The following is a 20,678-nucleotide window of genomic DNA, read 5'->3' as shown; positions in this document are numbered from 1 at the left end:
TAGAAATATAACGATTGCCTAAAGTATGATATTCTATCAACTTATCACACGGGAAGTTCAATCAATTTTTATTTTAAGCTGCATATCTTGTTTTATTCTTCTCATCATAGATTGAAAACACTCATTTCTTAAAATGTTTTGCACTTAAATTTAACAGTAATTAAGGACAGCCAATCTCCTATGGAATAACTGCATAATGCGTTGACATTTATTTACACTTTTAACATAAAAACAAAACAAAACAAACCCAAGTGCCGTGTGGTGTTTTATGAATTAAATTTTATTTATGTAGGGTAGCAGCCATACGTGAAGTGTCCTAAATTTTATTTTAGATTGACTAGTAAATGTGGCCAATTGCACATAAATAATTTAACTAGTCTTGACTAAAGCGTTCGTTTTACTTGTTAGTTAGGAGGAAAGAACGCAGCAGATGTGAACTTTATTATTTTTATGCAATAGGAAGAGGACCAGAGAAAGAAAAATCATTGAAGATGGTAAAAGAGACAAAGTACCCATTTGGGAAAAGAAAGCACTAGTAGACATCATTTGCTAACCTTACCGTCCACTCTCGTTTCACACGTTCCAAAATACTTCCACGTGTTAAAAGTTAAAACAAAAGTACTGTATAAATTTTCCATTTATAAAGCTCCTTTGATGATGCATTCATCACAACCATTCACCATCAATGGCTTCCATGAGCTCTCTGAAAATGATTTCGTCCCTCAAACTCTCTCATTCAAGTTCCATCTCTCCTCTTCAAACCCAAAAGCAAGTAGGTTCTAGTCTCTTTCAATCCTTCCCAACCAGAACTTTAAAATTCGCAGGTACCCCGCTAGTATCTACAACCAGAAGAAGTCACAACAACACAACCACTGCATTCTTCTTCAATAACTCAAAGCAGCATCAAGATTCTTCAAAGCCAGGTAAGTGCTTTTCAGATCCCTTTGCTAGCTAGATCATCCACATGATACCCACTTTTCAATAATCACTATTTCCCTCTTAGTAATATCTCTGAGTAGCATTTTCTAACCATAATTTGTATAGAGCTAGCATCCCTCATTCATGAATTTGTTGATTTCTCTAGCCAAAGTTCAAGAACTCTTTGTCTATGAGATCAATGAACGTGACAGAGGAAGTCCTGCATACCTCAGGCTAAGCCAGAAGGCAGTTAACTCTCTAGGAGATTTAGTGCCATTCAGCAACAAGTTATACTCTGGAAACTTGGAAAAGAGAATAGGGATAACTGCAGGCTTATGTGTGCTCATACAGCATGTTCCTGAGAAAAAGGGTGACAGATATGAGGCCATTTACAGCTTCTACTTTGGAGACTATGGCCACATATCAGTGCAAGGAGCTTATCTGACATACCAAGACACATATCTGGCTGTAACAGGAGGCTCTGGAGTCTTTGAAGGTGTGTCTGGACAGGTGAAACTTCAGCAACTTGTGTTCCCTTTCAAGCTTTTCTACACCTTCTACTTGAAGGGTATTCCTGATTTGCCGGCTGAGCTACTTGGGAACCCTGTTGAACCTTCACCAAAGGTTGAGCCATCTCCAGCTGCTAAGGCTGCTGAGCCTCATGCCTCTATTCCAAACTTCACCAACTGATGCTGCAATTCAGCCTTTCTTTTTCTCAGAAAGTTTTAGTTTTGAACCCAAAATAAAGTTTAGTTGCTGCAAATTTGACTATATTATTGATGCTTCTTTTGTTTGTGTTGGACTATATGCGGTAGATATAGTTACCAGAATCTTATGAATGAATCATATGATTTGATTAACTGGACAACCTACTGATTCGTATCATAAGATGAATTTTAAATGATTTTGGAATGAATCTATGCAATTTCACATCATCGATATGAATTATGTGATTCAACTATTCATTATTTTTACTGTGTTTTTTCACCAATTTTCATGAAAAAAATTTTGAGTCAATAACTGATCATTTTGTTCTATAAGATTTCTGCTTAAGTTTTTTTTTTTTAATCTATTTCAATGTTAATTTTTCATTATCTCAAAATCTTCCAATTTGATATGAATTATGATTTACAATTCAAAAATTAGTTTAGTGAATCACGATTCGTAACTCAATTTGATTTTTTTATTAGTCACTAGGATTGATCTAATGATAAAAATTAAGATAATTAAGATAGTATGTGCAAAGTTTTATGTTGAAATATTATTTGACCATAATATTATAATTCTTATAAATAAATAAGAAAATTAATTTCACTTTAAGTTGATTTTCCTAAACTAGACAAGACTACAAAGTCGCTTACTATAAACACTATTTGAGCAGAACATGGGTTGATAAAATCAAACCTTGTATAATCAAATTAATGAAAGGTTCCATCTGTCTTTAAGTGGCCCTCATGGAATGGAATTATTCGTACATATTATTGGACTTAAAATAAGCACTGCACTCCTTTGGTTGATAGTGGAGAAACGTGGTAGGGCACACTTTTAAATGTGGAGTAACACGTGGGCTGTGGCTGTGAGAAACAACTTCGATGAAAGGAAAATGACACCAAGATTACCATAAATAATTAAGTTGGACCATTGTTGTTAGATTCAAAAATCGTTTTGTAGTTGACTATTTATTTATGTGGACAATTCATTCGTTCTATTATAAGTAGCAATTTTATTTAAAACGGATCCAATGTAGGTGGTCTACAAATGATAGTTGTTATCAACTATTAAAATTCTTGTGTCATATCTTAGGAATCTCCTTTAGGCATATATCTGAATCCATGACCCAGTCACCAACAATCCTCTAGAAAAGTATTTGATGTATATAGTTCAACTCTTGGGGATGATTACTAATTTCATATGGGTTTTATGAGCAATAATTTTTCATAATTTCTGTCAGGTTTCTTTAACTTTTTTTCTTAAAAAAAGTTTTTTTCTTCTTCTTCTATCAGCATGGTTTAATATTTCAAAGTTGATACTAATATGCACTTGTAAGACTTCTCTTCTGCTCAGCAAACATCATTTTAACACTGTTGGTATAAAAATTTGAAACCAAAACTTCTTAACCTTGCATTAAATTTTCTCACTTTTAATGACAAAATATTTCTCAATCCAGATCGACATTAATCCATGTTCATATAGAAATTAGTGGTCACTCTAGACAATCGATTAGCAAGCAGATCAATTTATGACCTAGAATTCCAATAAACTATGGTCTTCTGTTATTTTTCTTTCTTGCTAAAACCCTATTTTGGTCCCTTATAATAATTGTTTGTTTCAATATAGTCCCACTTTTATTTTTGGTCTCAATTTGGTCCTTAATAAATTAATTGGTTGCAATGTCGGATTTCCGTTCAAATTATTTAAACAGAGTTAACTGTTGGCCACGTGGATGCCACATAGATGCATAGGTGGATGCCACGTGGATGCCAAATTTCTTGAATACAACTGGAATCAGAATGGTCCGTTCTGAGTGCACACTTGGTGTGTTAATTTTGCTTTTGAAATGGGTCATTCCAGATGCAAAATTAACACACCACGAGTACAGCAGAACGGTCCGTTCTAAAACCAGAACGGGCCGTTCTGGTTTCAGAACGGCCCGTCCCAGAACACCAACTTTAACAATTAAATTTTTTAAAATTTTTTATATGATTTACTTATTTTGAATTAATTTAACGAAGTATCATATGATTTTTAATTTTTTAAATTTTTTTATAAATTTCATCTATACATGAAAAACTTTTTAATTTAACAATTAAATTTTTAAAAATTTGTTATAGAACATTAATTATTAAGTAGAATAAATCTATAAAAACTTACTCTTGAAGTAAATAAATTTTTTCTTCATTAACAATGAAGATAATTTTACCACAAAATAAAAAACAATTAAACAATAAAATAAAATATAAAAAAATATTAATGTATTTATTATATTAGATATAACAAGATAATTAAAATATAATTAATAATATATTTTATAAAATTATTAATATTTTATATATAAAAAAAAAGAATGAAAAAGATTTTAGTGGGGGCAAGTGTTCCCACTATAATTAACTTAGATTCGTCCCTACATGTGGTTGTGTGGTGAAATATTAGTCCTGTGTATTGTTTTCTTTTACTTCAGGTTGTACCTCCTCAAGAACAGGTTGTTGTTGTTGGGATACATCATTAATGACTTCAAGAAAAAATATCATGTCATTTCATCCTTTATTGTATAGTGTCAATTTGGTAGTAAGTGGTTCACTACAGTTTGACTAACAATAAAATAAAATCTGTTACCATTGTCTTTAGTGATACACTACATTATCCTTAATGATACACTGTATAGCCCAACTGTTTAGTAATTGAAGTTATCAATTTCCATTACAATATTACCAAATCCAATGTTTGAAATGCTTTGTACCTCGAGTCTTTTTCCTTCCACGATTCACAACCGTGAACTATAATCATTAACCTTTTGTGTTGGGCATTCTGGAACCAGAACGGCCTGTTCTGGTTGCACTCTTAGTGTGTTAATTTTGCACCTGGAACGGGCCGTTCCGGATGCAAAATTAACACACCAAGAGTGCACCCAGAACGGCCCGTTCCGGTTTCAGAACAGGCCGTTCTGATTCCATGAAATTTTGCATCCACGTGGCATCCACCTATGCATCTACGTGATATCTATGTGACCAACAGTTAACTCCGTTTAAATAATTTAGATTGAAGTCCGATATTGCAATCAATTAATTTATTAGGGACCAAATTGAGACAAAAAATAAAAGTGAGACTAAATTAAAACAAATAATTATTATAAGGGATTAAAATAAGTTTTTAGCCTTTTCTTTTTAAAGACTTAGAGCAAAGAAAATTAATTCAAATTAAGACCCAGCTTGAATACATTTTCAATAAATATTAATAGGAGAAAAAAATCAAATAGTTGAATGAATACTTTTTTATAGGTTTAATTTTTTTTTATATAAATTAAAATCAACTCATACACCCCACTTTTATATAAAAAAAATTCTGATTTAATTTATTTATTAATTTTTAACTTATCATTGGTTAATTTTAATAAAATATTCTATCATCAAATTAGTTTTTTCTCCTTATTGAAATAGTCAAGCATCAAATTACTTTCTTTCGTGAAAATTGCAAACGTATTACAGCGAATATTATTTCCAATTCAACCTTGACTCTTCTTTTCTTCATATTCCAAAGCCACTAAAACGCACAGAATCCCACAACAATTACCGGGTTGAACAGAAGACCTTCCAACATCATTAGAAAGAGTTATGGATGTTAACTTAATTTTATAAAATTAACTTTTAAGATGAGAATTATTTTTTATTTATATATATTATTATGACTTTATTTTTAAGTGTTATGGGATCTCAAATATATTATAATTTACATTGAGTATTTAATATTTTGAGTATAAAATTTATAAGACTGGACATATACAAGTGGCTTAATAATGACTTAATAGTAGGCATCTCTCTCAACTTTGTAAACAATTGGTGGGAAAACACATTTACTTATATTATTTCTATAATGAATGTATGCGTATTAGCAAAACAAAGTTATTTATTATAGTTTGTTAAACATTTTTAGGAAAAATTACATTGATATATCTTAAGATTTGTTTAAATGACACACACCTTCCTATTAGTTTTTAAAAATCAGTTACCTTCTTCAGAATAAAGCCATCAATTAAAGCGAGAAAAAAAGAAAAAATAAAAGTCAATTCATATTTTGCCAATCATATACACGTCTATCATTTGTTTCTAAATTACATACAATGTTATGTCTTCTTTGTGAAAATCTTTATTGTTCTTCAATTTTGAAAATAATAATTTCTCAGTCTGTTCTTTAAAATTATTTTTTGAAGTTGATATATATATATATATATATATATATATATATAATTTTTTTTAAATCACAACAACATTGTTCTTACTAGAATTCGCAAGTGCTCCAACGGAGGGAAGACGTCCTCGTCGCTCTAATATCCACGACCATAGGGGGCACCTGTGAATACTCTAACACTTAATTTAGAGGGAAGTTTAGGTTATGAATGAGATTGGGGTAGAATGATACTTGGTGTCTCATATATAAGTGATTGATCTTTAGGCTTAAAGGTAATGTTGCGTGATTTTTCTGGAGATATTCTTGTTAATGAATAAATATATTGTTCTTGATAATATGATTCTTGATTTTGGGATAGGATATGTGGAGATAATGTTGTATGGTATCCTAGAGATCACTAGTAGAAAATAAGCATATTACGTCACCCATTTTACGTCGGAAATACGAAAATCTGACGTAAAAAAAATGCGGTGGCATTTTTGTAATTTTTACGAACTTTTTTACGTCGCACCTGGTAGGGTCCGACGTAAAAAGTCCAATCTACGTCGGAGGTATGTTTGTCCGACGTAGATTTGACATTTTACGTTGGACCCTACCAGGTCCGACGTAAAAAAGACGCAAATTTGAATAAGAGAGCGCGAGGCACACCGCGCATTCACTTTTCATCACTTTTCGTTTTTTTCTCTGTAAACCCTCTCCCTCTCCTTTGTTACTGAATCGTTTTTTTGTTTTTTGCAGAGGGATGAACTCTTTGTTACTCATTTGCACATTGTTGCTGCTCCTCAGGTATGAAACAAGGTTTCGTTAGTACTTTTCTACTTAGCATTGCTACTCTGGCTATCTATTTTATTCGATTTTTTGGTTGTTCTATTTGTATAGGTAGTGGGTGTTTTTTTTTTGTTGTTCTGCGAAGTAGAATGGCTTGTTCTGCAAGCAAAACGGCCCGTTCTGCAAGCAGAACGGGCCGTTCTGCAAGCAGAACGGGCCGTTCTTATTGCAGAACGGGCCGTTCTGCCTGCATTCTTATGTTTTTTTTTTGTTTTTTTACTACTTTTTTACGTCGGATTTCGTAATGTCCGACGTAAATTTACGTCGGGTTTGCAGGTCCGACGTAAAATTTACGGCTCCTTCTTCTACGTCGGTACGTTTTTCTGACGTAAAAAGCCTAAAATATCCGACGTAGTACACCTCTTTTGTACTAGTGGATACATTCTGGTCATTGTGTGAAGATATTGTCCTTGATAAGTGGTATACCATTTTCTATTTGTTTAGGACGTAATCTGTTGGGGATTTACTCGACACATCAACATTGGGCCAATGGGTATGACATGGGCTAGTTTGCATCTTGCTCAGCTCATATGTTTGTGTAGTCAACCTAGTTAGGTTGGGTGGTGTATAAGCCCCTCGAGCTCTGAGTTTATTAGGTCGAAGGAGTTGCAAGCGAGGTCATTTCAAGTCAGGATTTATGGAGGGCTCGGTCAGGTTGGGTGGTACATAAGCCCCCAAGCTCTAAGTTTGTTAGGTTGAAGGAGTTGTAATTCTTGCTTTGTATTGGTTGTATGTGCTACATTCAATGTGAGGTTTGTTGGAAATTTCTTATGTCATTAATGGGTAATAAATGTCGTGCTTTGCTTAGGAAGTCTGGATTGTTGACTAGCACGAGGAAGTGATTTTTTTTATATCATAAATAGAACAAGAGTCTCCATTCTTGTTGGGAGTTTCTTCTTGCGTTCAAGACTTTGAGGCATGTTCTTTCGTTGTTGCTTTGTTTTCATCTGTCGCCACCCGCCGAAACGGACGTTGGCATTCGCGACGATGGTTGGACTCTTATTAGATTTTGGAAAAATGATGGATTGTTAGAACGACTTATTCTCAAACTGAGACCTCATCGAACTAACAATACTTATTAAATGATTCTCACCAATCTATGTTAATCCCAAACGGGACCCTCCGTAGATTAGCGGTTTTCGTAAAAAGAAGGGTTCTTGGAGTCGCCACCAATATTTTACTCAAAACATTGGAAAAAGATATAAGGCAATTGATTTTCATAAATCAACCTTGGCCATTACAACCAGAGTCGGGTAAGGGAGTCGATTACGTGCGAGGAAGGTGTTAGCACCCCACAACGCCCCTTTCGGGTTCCCTATGACGGATTATTTCATAAATAACAATGTAAAATTACTAAATTACCCCTATTTATTAGAAACGATTATAGATTAAATATTTACATGATGAAAGCTCTAAACATGCAATGCGACAATCAAAAATCAATAAAAGCGGTAAAAGAAAGGATTTAGAAAGAAACCTCCGAAGCGGGCTTTTATATATATCAGAACAACGTTAGGAGGCTTTTTGGCGCTCCTTCCCACTACACGTCCGCTCGTTCCTTTCCCCTAAAGACAAATTTTTACTATGGAAATCAAAGAGATTTCCCTTCGACTTGTTCGAATCTCAAGCTAATGGCTCATGACTCAAGAACTTCGTCGGATCGGCTCCCGGAGAGATATCTAGGGCAGAGAAAAGCTCAAAAACCCAAGAATACTCAGTAGGAGGGTTGTGGAATGTGTCAAAAGTGTGGGAGGACGTGCAAATGACGTCCTATTTATAGGATTGAGGCGCAATACGGCCTGGGAGGTCAATACGGCCCGTACTGAGTTTTTGAACTACAGTACGGCCGTATTGAATTTGGTACAGCCCGTACTGAAGTTTTTTGAACTACAGTACGGCCGTATTGAATTTGGTACGGCTGTACTGAAGTTCAAAAACTTCAGTACGGCCGTATTGAGTTCACTACGGCCGTATTGCAGTTCAAATGGCTCAGTACGGCCGTACTGAACCTCTAGGAGGGCGTATTGAGCTCCAATCCTCGCACACCCTTATTCTAAGCTACTCTAAGACTTCTAGACCTACAAAGAATCATCCTAGGGTCTTCCAGGAGTCCTTCCGGCTGACTTTCCTTCGGTCTTCGAGAGTCTTTGAGTCTTATTTCTGACCCGGACAATTTTAGGGGTCTACAGCTGCCCCCCCTTTACTTAGTCAAACAGATTTTTGGTGTACCGGTTGACAAGTAAAGGAGTTGACCCAATTGTCCGGGGAACAGGCCACCCTTCCGACTTGTAGTGTCTTCAGGTGGGAAAACTGTTGAATAGCCTCTCCAGGTTGAGTATTAGTCGTCACCTCTCCAGGCTCGTTGCATACCTTGGTGTTTCTGACAACCTCGGTAGCGTGAGTTTGCCCTCTCCAGGGTCTGCATGCCTCCATGTTTCTGACGATGTTGGCAGCTGCATACCTCCGTGTTTCTGACGACGGGGTAGCTGAGTATTAGTCGTCGCCTCTCCAGGCTCGTGCATACCTTGGTGTTTCTGACAACCTCGGTAGCGTGAGTTTGCCCTCTCCAGGGTGTGCATGCCTCCATGTTTCTGACGATGTTGGCAGCTGCGTACCTCCGTGTTTCTGACGACGGGGTAGCTGAGTATTAGTCGTCGCCTCTCCAGGCTCGTGCATACCTTGGTGTTTCTGACAACCTCGGCAGTTGCATACCTCCGTGTTTCTGACGACGGGGTAGCTGAGTATTAGTCGTCGCCTCTCCAGGCTCGTGCATACCTTGGTGTTTCTGACAACCTCGGCAGCTGCATACCTCTGTGTTTCTGACGACGGGGTAGCTAAGTATTAGTCGTCGCCTCTCCAGGCTCGTTGCATACCTCAGTGTTTCTGATCACTTTGGCAGCTTGAGTTTGCCCTCTCCAGGGTCTGCGGTTTGCCCTCCCCAGGGTTGCATACCTCCGTGCTTCTGGTCACTTTGGTAGCGTGAGTTTGCCCTCTCCAGGGTCTGTGATTTGCCCTCCCCAGGGTTGCATACCTCCGTGCTTCTGGTCACTTTGGTAGCGTGAGTTTGCCCTCTCCAGGGTCTGCGGTTTGCCCTCCCCAGGGTTGCATACCTCCGTGCTTCTGGTCACTTTGGTAGCGTGAGTTTGCCCTCTCCAGGGATTTGTGATGATTTTGTCTCCACAGTCCACGATGCTGCTTCGACGGTTGTTTTTGATTTTGGTGCCGCTGAGGGCTGGATAACGCAGGGATTCGTCTAGGGGATGTGCAGTTACTCATAGGTTCTTGTGTCCCAACTTTCCATTGCGTAGTTGGTGCCCATTGGGGAAATTCTGATTCCTTGGGGATGTAGACACAAAGATGCTCTTTCTGATGTGAGCGGTGCCTTATGGTTGGCTGACGTCCTTTCGACGGTGGTGGAGTATCCCGGTTATCCTTATTCAGGTGACTCTTTTGATTTTCTGGTTTTGTTGCCTCTGCGTAGGCTGTTATCCGCTGGGGGATTCTGTTGTGATGATTTTGTCTCCACAGTCCACGATGCTGCTTCGACGGTTGTTTTTGATTTTGGTGCCGCTGAGGGCTGGATAATGCAGGGATCCGTCTAGGGGATGTGCAGTTACTCATAGGTTCTTGTGTCCCAACTTTCCATTGCGTAGTTGGTGCCCACTGGGAAATTCTGATTCCGTGGGGATGCAGACACAAAGATGCTCTTCCTGAGGTGAGCGATGCCTTATGATTGGCTGACGTCCTTTCGACGTTGGTGGAGTATCCTGGTTATCCTTATTCGGGTGACTTTTTGATTTTTGGTTTTGTTGCCTCTGCGTAGGCTGTTATTCGCTGGGGGATTCTGTCGTATGATTTTGATTGGCCTCTTCTGTTAGGCGGATTATCTTGACGTTCAGTGTTTGTTTGAATACCGAATTCCGCTTGGGGAATGGGTATTGATCTTTTTGGATTTTCCTTTTTTTGGAGGAGTGCCTCTGAGTAGGCGAATGGGGATTGAGGATCTTATGTATCCCAGAGTATTATTTAGAAAGCCTCTGCAGGCTTAGCTTCACTCGTCGCTCGAGTTGGAAAGCTATCTTCCATTGAGGAAGTCTAAGTCCTTTGACTCTGATATTTTGTTTGGATGATCATGCTTCCATTGGGGAATCTTGCTGATCTTGCTCTGATAGCTTTCATTGGGAATTCGGCCCAAGAGTGCAAGCTGAGATGTCTCTGGAGAGTATTATTTCGGCAAGCCTCTCCAGGCTCAATCATTCTGTATATTTGTTGGATTTTCTGAATTTTGCCTTTTTTCGATTTTTGCCTTTTTCTGTATTTTTGCCTTTTTTGTTGATTTCGGCTTTTTCTGTACAGAGGGATCTCAAACACACTCACAGATAAAGTATGCAGAGGAATGAAGATGTTGTTGATGTATGAGAGGAGGAGGGACGTATTTATAGAAAAAAAAGTACGGCCCATACTGAATTCAGTACGGCCGTACTGATCTTATTGTTGATGTACAAAAGAATGGGCCAATACGGGCCGTATTGAATTCAATACGCCCGTATTGGTGTGGACGTTATGGCCAATACGGCCGTATTCATTTCAGTACGCCCGTATTGAGTTGAAAATTTGTTCATAACCCTAATTTTAGTACGGGAGTACTGAACATGGTACGGGCGCATTGTTTTTTCTGAAGTTTATATGTTTTTTGTTTTTTTGTTTTTTTGTTTTTTGTTTGTTTTTTCAATAAACAGAGAATAAGTGATCTTCCATTACACCTATCATCTGTATGCATGTTTGCGGTATGATGCACCTAATTCTATTTGATTTATTTTTTCAAAAGAATTAACTGATGCGTTTCTCTGTTTGGATTTTTGCCATTCCTCTAGACGGGCTGTGCGCTGCCAATTTCTGTAACCGAGGAATGATGCGTGTTATATTGAGATTGGTGTCATCAACCCAGTGATCCTTCCCTTCCTTTAGAAGATGTATCAACCCTCCTATTGACCACTATATCTCCATGTTTCCGCTAGATTACTCTAAAATCGTTTGGGACAAGAGAAAAGAAGGGAAAGATATTTTTTGTTCAGAAGTTTGTGTTTTAGAGGGGATTATTTTTTCGAAAATGGTTTTTGTAAGAATGGCTGGCCAAGGTAGGCTTATGTGTTTAGGCTTGTTTGATTAAACACTTATGAAGTTAAGGAAGTCTTGTTATTGACGTTGTGGTTCGACAACTTAGATAGTTTCCTTGAACCTTTCTTTTTGAATTCAGCTCATGGTACCATCATGGATTTATTTTCGCTTTTTGATTATCCTTATTTTGCCTAAAACACCCTTCTGTAGCGTCTTAGCGGACCTTTGTTTTTGTTTATTTTCGCAACCCTAACTTTTGCCTAGGTCACCCTTTCGTGGGATTCCTAGCGAGTCTTTTGCTCTTATTTTTGCGCAGCCCCCTTTTTGGGTTTCCTGCCGAGCCTTTTTTTTGTTTTTATGATTTTTGTTCTTTAAAGGATTCTTTTTTTTTTTTATCCATGATGGCACTTGTCGAGGCCAAGGAATGGTGCTCCAAGTTATCACACACATTTTCGCATAAAAATGATGCGGGTTTATTGTTATTAAGACAATTTCAACTTCATTCATGCTTATTCAAACAGGGTTAAGAATAATGTGGTCTAGAAATTTATTGTAAGCAAGAAAAGAAGCAATAAGAAAGAATAGAGAACGATTTTATTATAATTATAGTGGAAACATGTGCCCTATCGAGGCTCGGGGGTCGGGCTGTCCCCGAGGAGTGATCTCAAACAGTCATCAGGTCTATACATCCCTATCGGAAGAAGAAGAGCACTTGATGACGATGACCGACCTTGACGCTTGTGAACCGACCTTCCTAAAGATCTGGCTTAAAGAACGTCGAGAAGGATTTTGGTTCCTCTCCGTCCTTTGATCTTTATTAGGGTTGTATCCTAACCCTTGTTTCCCCGGTTTTCTCTTTTTCTTTTTCCTTTTCTTTAGTCTTGGGAGCTTTATCATGAAGATCTTCGGGAGTGTAGATCCTGCCACTCCTAGTCATGCCCCCAAGTCCAGCGATGTTAGAGATATCGCTGTCGGCAGAAAAATGGATGTCGTATATCCATGGCACAGCCTTATTCGATTCGTAGGGAAAAGGTCTTGGAGCAGTGATCTTCAATGGTATCGGACCTTCCCCTTTATTCGTCTTGATTACCAACAACGGAGTTGATGTGCGTTCGCTTGGCACGGTTGTTGGCTTACACTTAATAACAAACGGCGTGCGATCCATTTTTCGAACATACGCATCGATTAATCCTTTCTTTTTATTAATGTTATTAATAAATTACTAGGAGAGATGTATGAAATGCAAACCTAGATCCCTCCATGATCTTTGATAAGAATGCATGATATGAGATGATGGCGTTGAATATGCATGCATTGTGTTTATTCAACTAAGCATTATCATGTTTTTAGGATGTTCCTAAGATGATGCATGATATCGCTTGGTTTGGATAAATAACCCTTTTTTCTTTTTCTTGGGTATTTTGTTTTTGTATTTATTTATTTATTTTTTTTGGGTGAAAATGGAAACTACCTATATGAATGTGATGAAGGTAGATGTTAACACCATGTAAGGGAAGATTCTTATTCCTATTTATTCTTATTATTTATTATTTATTATTATTATTATTTTTTTTAAAAAAAAGGGAATGTTGTATGTTTAAAGAATGCAATGTATGCTCAAACAATGTCACATAAACGATGCACAAACAATTCACTCATCCACGAACAGTCACGAGCGAATCACGAGGTAGGGGTATCCTGCAGAAAAGTGCATATTCAAGGAGGTTCTAACTGTTCTCACTGGTCTGAGGCCCCCAAGGTGCCCCCATTATAGGGACCCAATTCCTCTCGTCGTAAGTCGATGGAAAGTTCCAACGCACTGTCGGACTTGAGTTCATGGTTATCACCTTGAGTGATGCTTTCCGACAACGGTCTACGGGTACCTATAGACCCATTCGACAACCGGCCGTACTAACATCCACTCCCTATGGCTTTCCACTCATGCCCCCGGGTATAGAGGGAACTGTTGTGTGCAAAGGTTCGTGTGCAGTTTATATTTCAAACAATTGCAAAAATTTTAAACATCCAACAGTTATTGATGCCAATTAGGTAAAACATGTTATCATACAAGCGAGGGGTAATGAAGTAATTTTATACTATTATTTTAGAAACAATCCATCACTAAATGGGACTGACTCTCGAGGCTTCCCCAGTGGAGTCGCCATCTGTCGCCACCCGCCGAAACGGACGTTGGCATTCGCGACGATGGTCGGACTCTTATTAGATTTTGGAAAAATGATGGATTGTTAGAACGACTTATTCTCAAACTGAGACCTCATCGAACTAACAATACTTATTAAATGATTCTCACCAATCTATGTTAATCCCAAACGGGACCCTCCGTAGATTAGCGGTTTTCGTAAAAAGAAGGGTTCTTGGAGTCGCCACCAATATTTTACTCAAAACATTGGAAAAAGATATAAGGCAATTGATTTTCATAAATCAACCTTGGCCATTACAACCAGAGTCGGGTAAGGGAGTCGATTACGTGCGAGGAAGGTGTTAGCACCCCACAACGCCCCTTTCGGGTTCCCTATGACGGATTATTTCATAAATAACAATGTAAAATTACTAAATTACCCCTATTTATTAGAAACGATTATAGATTAAATATTTACATGATGAAAGCTCTAAACATGCAATGCGACAATCAAAAATCAATAAAAGCGGTAAAAGAAAGGATTTAGAAAGAAACCTCCGAAGCGGGCTTTTATATATATCAGAACAACGTTAGGAGGCTTTTTGGCGCTCCTTCCCACTACACGTCCGCTCGTTCCTTTCCCCTAAAGACAAATTTTTACTATGGAAATCAAAGAGATTTCCCTTCGACTTGTTCGAATCTCAAGCTAATGGCTCATGACTCAAGAACTTCGTCGGATCGGCTCCCGGAGAGATATCTAGGGCAGAGAAAAGCTCAAAAACCCAAGAATACTCAGTAGGAGGGTTGAGGAATGTGTCAAAAGTGTGGGAGGACGTGGAAATGACGTCCTATTTATAGGATTGAGGCGCAATACGACCTGGGAGGTCAATACGGCCCGTACTGAGTTTTTGAACTACAGTACGGCCGTATTGAATTTGGTACGGCCCGTACTGAAGTTTTTTGAACTACAGTACGGCCGTATTGAATTTGGTACGGCCGTACTGAAGTTCAAAAACTTCAGTACGGCCGTATTGAGTTCACTACGGCCGTATTGCAGTTCAAATGGCTCAGTACGGCCGTACTGAACCTCTGGGAGGGCGTATTGAGCTCCAATCCTCGCACACCCTTATTCTAAGCTACTCTAAGACTTCTAGACCTACAAAGAATCATCCTAGGGTCTTCCAGGAGTCCTTCCGGCTGACTTTCCTTCGGTCTTCGAGAGTCTTTGAGTCTTATTTCCGACCTGGACAATTTTAGGGGTCTACATCATCACAGGGTAATGTTTTTGTTGCATGTTTGAGGTATTTATGCTCTTTTAGCAATTATGTTGGTTGTTCATGTAGGGTATTTGGACACAATATCGAGGAAAGCCAAGGTTTATGTTGCTACACCCATGTCGTGGATGGCGACTCGAGTAAGGGGAGAGAGAGACCTTGACAACAGATTAATATGTTTCATTATGAGTTGGATAATAACTGGTCTAAAAGGGTGGTGTTGGTCATGACATGCATGTGTTTGGAAACTAAGAGGGAGCACTTGAACTATAAGAGGTGGTCTTTGGAGAAGAAAGGGGATGCGCTCGTGACTTGTGTGGTGAAGCTCATTGTTGAGAAGAGGGTGGTGTTGTGGGAGCGTGACAAGTATGCTGGAGAAGTGGAGAATCTGTCATTCGAACGACTATTGTTGTTGGCCTAGAGAGGGATTGCCAGGCTCATGTGACAATGTTGGAGAATGTTGCGTCTAGGGAGCATGAACTTGACTTCCAAAAGGCCACATTTGACAAGTGGCATTTTATGCATCAAATTTTCCTTTGAATAAGTTGAGTGTTGATTTAAATGTTATTAATGAGAAGCTTATGAAGGAGGTCTACCTTCCCTACAAGGATGATACAGAGGAGTTGTCCAATGAGTGGGAACACGTGTTCATGGCCTTTAAGGTTGATGGAGTTTCTACTGTGGAAGCTATTAAGGCTTTGGTTTTTGATGAGAAAAACACTGGTTTTGTGGGTAAGACATCTAGAGATGTTGATGGTTGAGATGATAGGGAGATATCCTATGTGTTTTAGTTAGTATTTGAAAGATGTTTTGCTTATGTGATCATGATGGTGATATGTTTGTTTGGATTTTGTTTACTGATTTGGTTGTCGTCTCTATAGTGAAGAACACTTAAATCAAAGAGAGAACATCTTTCATACAAGATGTAAGATTTCTAAAAAAACTTGTTCTCTCACTGTATAGTGGATCTTGTTGTAATTGTTGTAGCACAACGTTGGTAGAAAAGTTAAACCTAACAACCATTCCACATCCCAAACTTTATAGACTTCATTGGCTTAATGAAAATGGCAATATGGTGGTTGATCAACAAGTCAAAGTAAATTTTTTCATAGAAAAATATGAAGATCAAGTTTTTATGTGATATAGTGCCAATAGAAGTTTGTCATATCTTGTTAGGTAGACCATGATAATTTGATAAGAAATCCATGCACAATGGTCTAACTAATTAGATAAGCTTCACCATAAGGAAAATAAATTTGTACGTTATCCTCTATCACTAACTCAAGTTGTTGAGGATCAAGTACAAATGAAAAATAAAAGAGATGAAGAGAAAAAGAAATAAAAGAAAGAAAAAAAGAAGGTCCCTAAATAGTAATGGCAAAGAGAAAGTTGAGAAGTATAGTATTCCCTCCCTAGAGATTTTTCAATAGCAGAGAATTTTTTATACAAAAGTGGTCAAAGAATTTTTAATAGAGTTTGATGATGTATTTCCTAAAGGGGGTCCCAAGGGATTACCTTTTTTTTAGAGGAATAGAACATCAAATAGATTTTGTGCTTGGAGCAAGCCTACGAAATAGGCCAACTTACAAGACAAATCTCCAAAAGACTAAAGAGATAGAGTCTCAAGTTCAAGAGTTGTTGGATAAGGGATGAATTCAAAAGAGCCTTAGTCCTTGTATAGTTCTTGTGTTATTGGTGCCCAAGAAAGATGGGAAATGGATGATGTGTTGTGACTGTAAAGCCATAAACAACATCACCATTAAGTATAGGCACCTTATTCCTAGACTTGATGATATGTTAGATAAATTACATTGCTCTACCATATTTTCCAAGATTGATCTTAAGAGTGGCTATCACCAAATTTGAATAAAAGAAGGTGATGAGTGAAAAACTATTTTTAAAACCAAATTTGGACTATATGAGTGGTTAGTGATACCTTTGGGTCTCACTAATGCACCAAGTACATTCATGCGATTTATGAGCCATATCTTAAGGGTTTGCATAGGAAAATTTTTAGTTGTTTATTTTGATGACATTTTAGTTTTTAGTAGGAGCCTAAGTGATCACCTAGGACACTTAAGGCAAGTCTTGTTAATTCATAGGAAAAATGATCTTTTTGCTAATGTAGAGAAGTGTACTTTTTGAGTAGATATTGTAGTCTTCTTAGGTTTTGTAGTTAGTGCAAAAGTGGTTTATGTGGATCTAGAAAAAATTAAGGCCATCCAAGAGTGACCCACCCCTAAAAGTGTTGGAGATATTGAGGGTTTCCATGGATTAACTAGCTTCTATAAACATTTTGTTCTTGATTTCTCTACACTTGCTTTACCACTCAATGAGTTAGTGAAGAAAGATGTTCCATTCCTATGGGGTGAGAAATAAGAAAAACCCTTTCAACTCCTAAAAGATAAGCCCACCATGCACCAAATCTAGCTCTACTTGACTTTTCAAAAGCTTTTGAGCTAGAATGTGATGCTTCTGGGATAAGTGTGGGAGTTGAATTAAGTAAGGAGGGCATCCCATTGCTTATTTTAGTGAAAAATTACATAGTGCCCCCCTTAATTACCCCACCTATGATAAAAAGTTATATACTTTAGTGAGGGTCGTTCAAACCTGGGAAAGTTACCTTGTTTTTAACAAGTTTGTTATACATAATGATCATGAATCACTTAAATATTTGAAGGCTCAAGGAAAATTAAATAAGAGACATGCAAAATGGGTATAGTTCTTGGAACAATTTCCTTATATGATCAAATATAAGAAAGGAAAAACAAATTTAGTGATAGATGCTTTATCTAGAAGGCATATATTATTTGTTTCCCTTGGTTCTCAATTTTTAGGATTTAATAACATCAAGGAATTGTATGAGAATGATATTGACTTTGTAACAATTTTTGCTAAGTGTGGCCATAAAGCCGAAAATAGTTTCCATATTTTGGAGGGGTACTTGTTTAGAGAAGGAAAGAAAAATTGTACATATTCCAAGGATTTATTAGAAAACTATTGACAAAAGAGATCCATGAAGGTGGGCTCATGAGGGATTTTGGAATAGAAAAATCTATTTCAATGCTTAAATTTTTTTTTTTGGCCCTGATGTGAGCCCGTGCACAAACTTAAAGATACCATTCAATTTAATCGTATCTCACGCTACAAATCCCAAAATTGCACGATTCCACGATGAGATGAAATATGACATTCTAAAATGCAATTTAGACATACAAATCATTGAAAAAGGATTAGTAAAATCGGAGATATGAAAACAAGAAAGTTTGGACAGATTTTGAAAATTAGCAATGTGGAAAAATAACAAGGAAATAGAAAATGAGTGAGGAAGAAACTGATAGGCGCCACAAACAATTGATGTTTGATAAGCCTTTAGGATCACTACAAGAATTTTAGTGAACTCTTGATAAGATCAAATGTTCAAGGAAGAACCTTAGTAGAGACAATTCTCACGCTTCAGAAAAATAAACATCCAAATCTGTCACGTACTAAACAGTAAATAAAAGATAAATAAATTATCAGGATTACAAGCTAAATAAAATGCCTTTGCGTTTAATTGAGACTTAAAGAAACTTGAGGTCTTGGTCTTAAAACCATCTATAAACACTTTATTATAACTATTATTATTATTATTTTTTAAATATTGAAGTCATTGATGACATTCAATGATTAGTACATTTTGGCCTCTAAGTCCTTTTCCTTAGGTGTAGCTTTAAAGATTGTTGCCATCACTTGCTATATGGACTCATCTACCTTCTTAGTCTTAGCTCTAGTCATAGGCCCTCAAGTAATTATGTTGAACCTTGATCAAATTCAATGTCCCCATCATTCCCTCTTTCTTGGGAAACATTTGCTTCAAATTCTTCCAAGTGTAGCCTTTGGTAGATTTTGTAACGACCCGCCATGGTCACTACACTTAGAGGAATCGTGCTAACGATACTAATCGTCTAAGAAAAAATATTAAGTTGGATAACAGAATATACACATAAAGGAAAATATAAAAGAAAATCAAATATTTATATACAAAATATAGTGTTATGTATATACAGTCATCCAATATAATATTGCCCTAGTACCGGTCAAGCACAGACAAAACAATTACCCAAAAGGGTAACTCTAACACGAGGACAAAACTCCACGTCCCGCAGCGGTCACCACAATTCCAAGCTATACTACAAGGAAAATGATGAATTGCGACAGAAAAATTGTGACGATTATCCTAAAACCGTCGTCGCTTTGATATTGCGACCCTTCATACGACGGTTTCAACCAACCGTCGCAAAATTTTTCCAAATTGCGACGGTTTCTCCCAAAACCGTCGCAAAATTTTCTCATTGCGACGGTTTCTCCCAACCGTCGCAAAACATTTTAACATTGCGACGGTTTCTCTCAAAATCGTCGCAAAATTTTCAAACATTGTGATAGTTGGGAGAAACCGTCGCAAAATTTTCCAACATTGCGACGGTTCTTCCTAACCGTCGCAATTTACAAGACAAAAATTGAAATAAAAATTCACAAAGTCATGCACACTCCAAAATTATATAATTTTACTTTCAATAAAAAATAAAAAATAAAATAATAACGACATGTAATTACATTTAGAAATGTTAAAAAGGAAAAAATATTTTAATATACTATATTAATTTTATTTCTCTATCTTTCAAATTATTTTAGAATAAAAAAGTTTTATGTTAATCCTAGGAAGCTAAAAATTAAAAAATATATATATGTTACATTTTTTTTATGTGTTAGTGAAATTAATAATACATCTTAATTATGGATTAAATCGAGAATATTGAAAAAATAATAAATAATTTATGAAATTTATTATTTTAATAGTTAATTAAATATGAGATATTTGATAAATTAATTATCTTTTCACAAATAATAACTTAAAAATCACTTCTAGGTTTGAATACAATACACACACACACATATATATATATATAACCCCTATTTAATTAGAATTTAAAAGTTATTTTTGGTACAAAATAAATATTATTTTGTTCAAAAATTACGGTAAAGTTTGATAAAGTTTAGGATTAAAAATACATTTAATAGTAGATTAGACCAAAAGTAATATTTTTCTTTTGGAAGTATTATATTATCTTAATAAACTTATATTTTATTAACAATTTTATATATATTTTGTTTAATATAAGATACACAATTATCATCAAAAAAATTATATATATATATATATATATATATATATAGAGAGAGAGAGAGAGAGAGAGAGAGAAAGAGAGGAGGAGAAAATTAAATGACTCACAAAGTAACTTTTAATAAAGTTACTCCGCTCAATAACTCATGGTATAAGTTAAATTTTATCGATCCAATTATTAAATTAAAAGTTATTAAATTTTACTAATAATTAATATAGAAAAAATTGATTAGAAAATAAAACAAGGATAAATATATTTTTTGAATTTTATATCTTAGATTTAAGTGAATAAATAAATTAAGTTAATTAATAATTTATTTAAAATGTTAAAATT

The 20,678-nt window shown here is 36.4% G+C and overlaps 1 protein-coding gene across 1 annotated transcript; it reads left to right on the top strand.

The window, feature by feature from the left end:
• The first annotated feature begins 453 nt into the window (after positions 1-453).
• On the top strand, positions 454-1,786 carry AOC4 (allene oxide cyclase 4). Its single transcript, XM_020370565.3, has 2 exons — positions 454-923; positions 1,085-1,786. The coding sequence occupies exons 1-2, from the start codon at positions 686-688 to the stop codon at positions 1,606-1,608; spliced, it is 762 nt and encodes a 253-aa protein (XP_020226154.1). The 5' UTR covers positions 454-685; the 3' UTR covers positions 1,609-1,786.
• The last annotated feature ends 18,892 nt before the right edge of the window (positions 1,787-20,678 follow it).

Source organism: Cajanus cajan, chromosome 11, assembly GCF_000230855.2.
Source record: "Cajanus cajan strain Asha chromosome 11, NIPB_CcT2T_4, whole genome shotgun sequence".
Classification (NCBI taxonomy): Eukaryota; Viridiplantae; Streptophyta; class Magnoliopsida; order Fabales; family Fabaceae; genus Cajanus; species Cajanus cajan.
The sequence above is the reverse complement of the archived record's forward strand: the minus strand, read 5'-3'. Positions and strand labels throughout refer to the sequence as shown.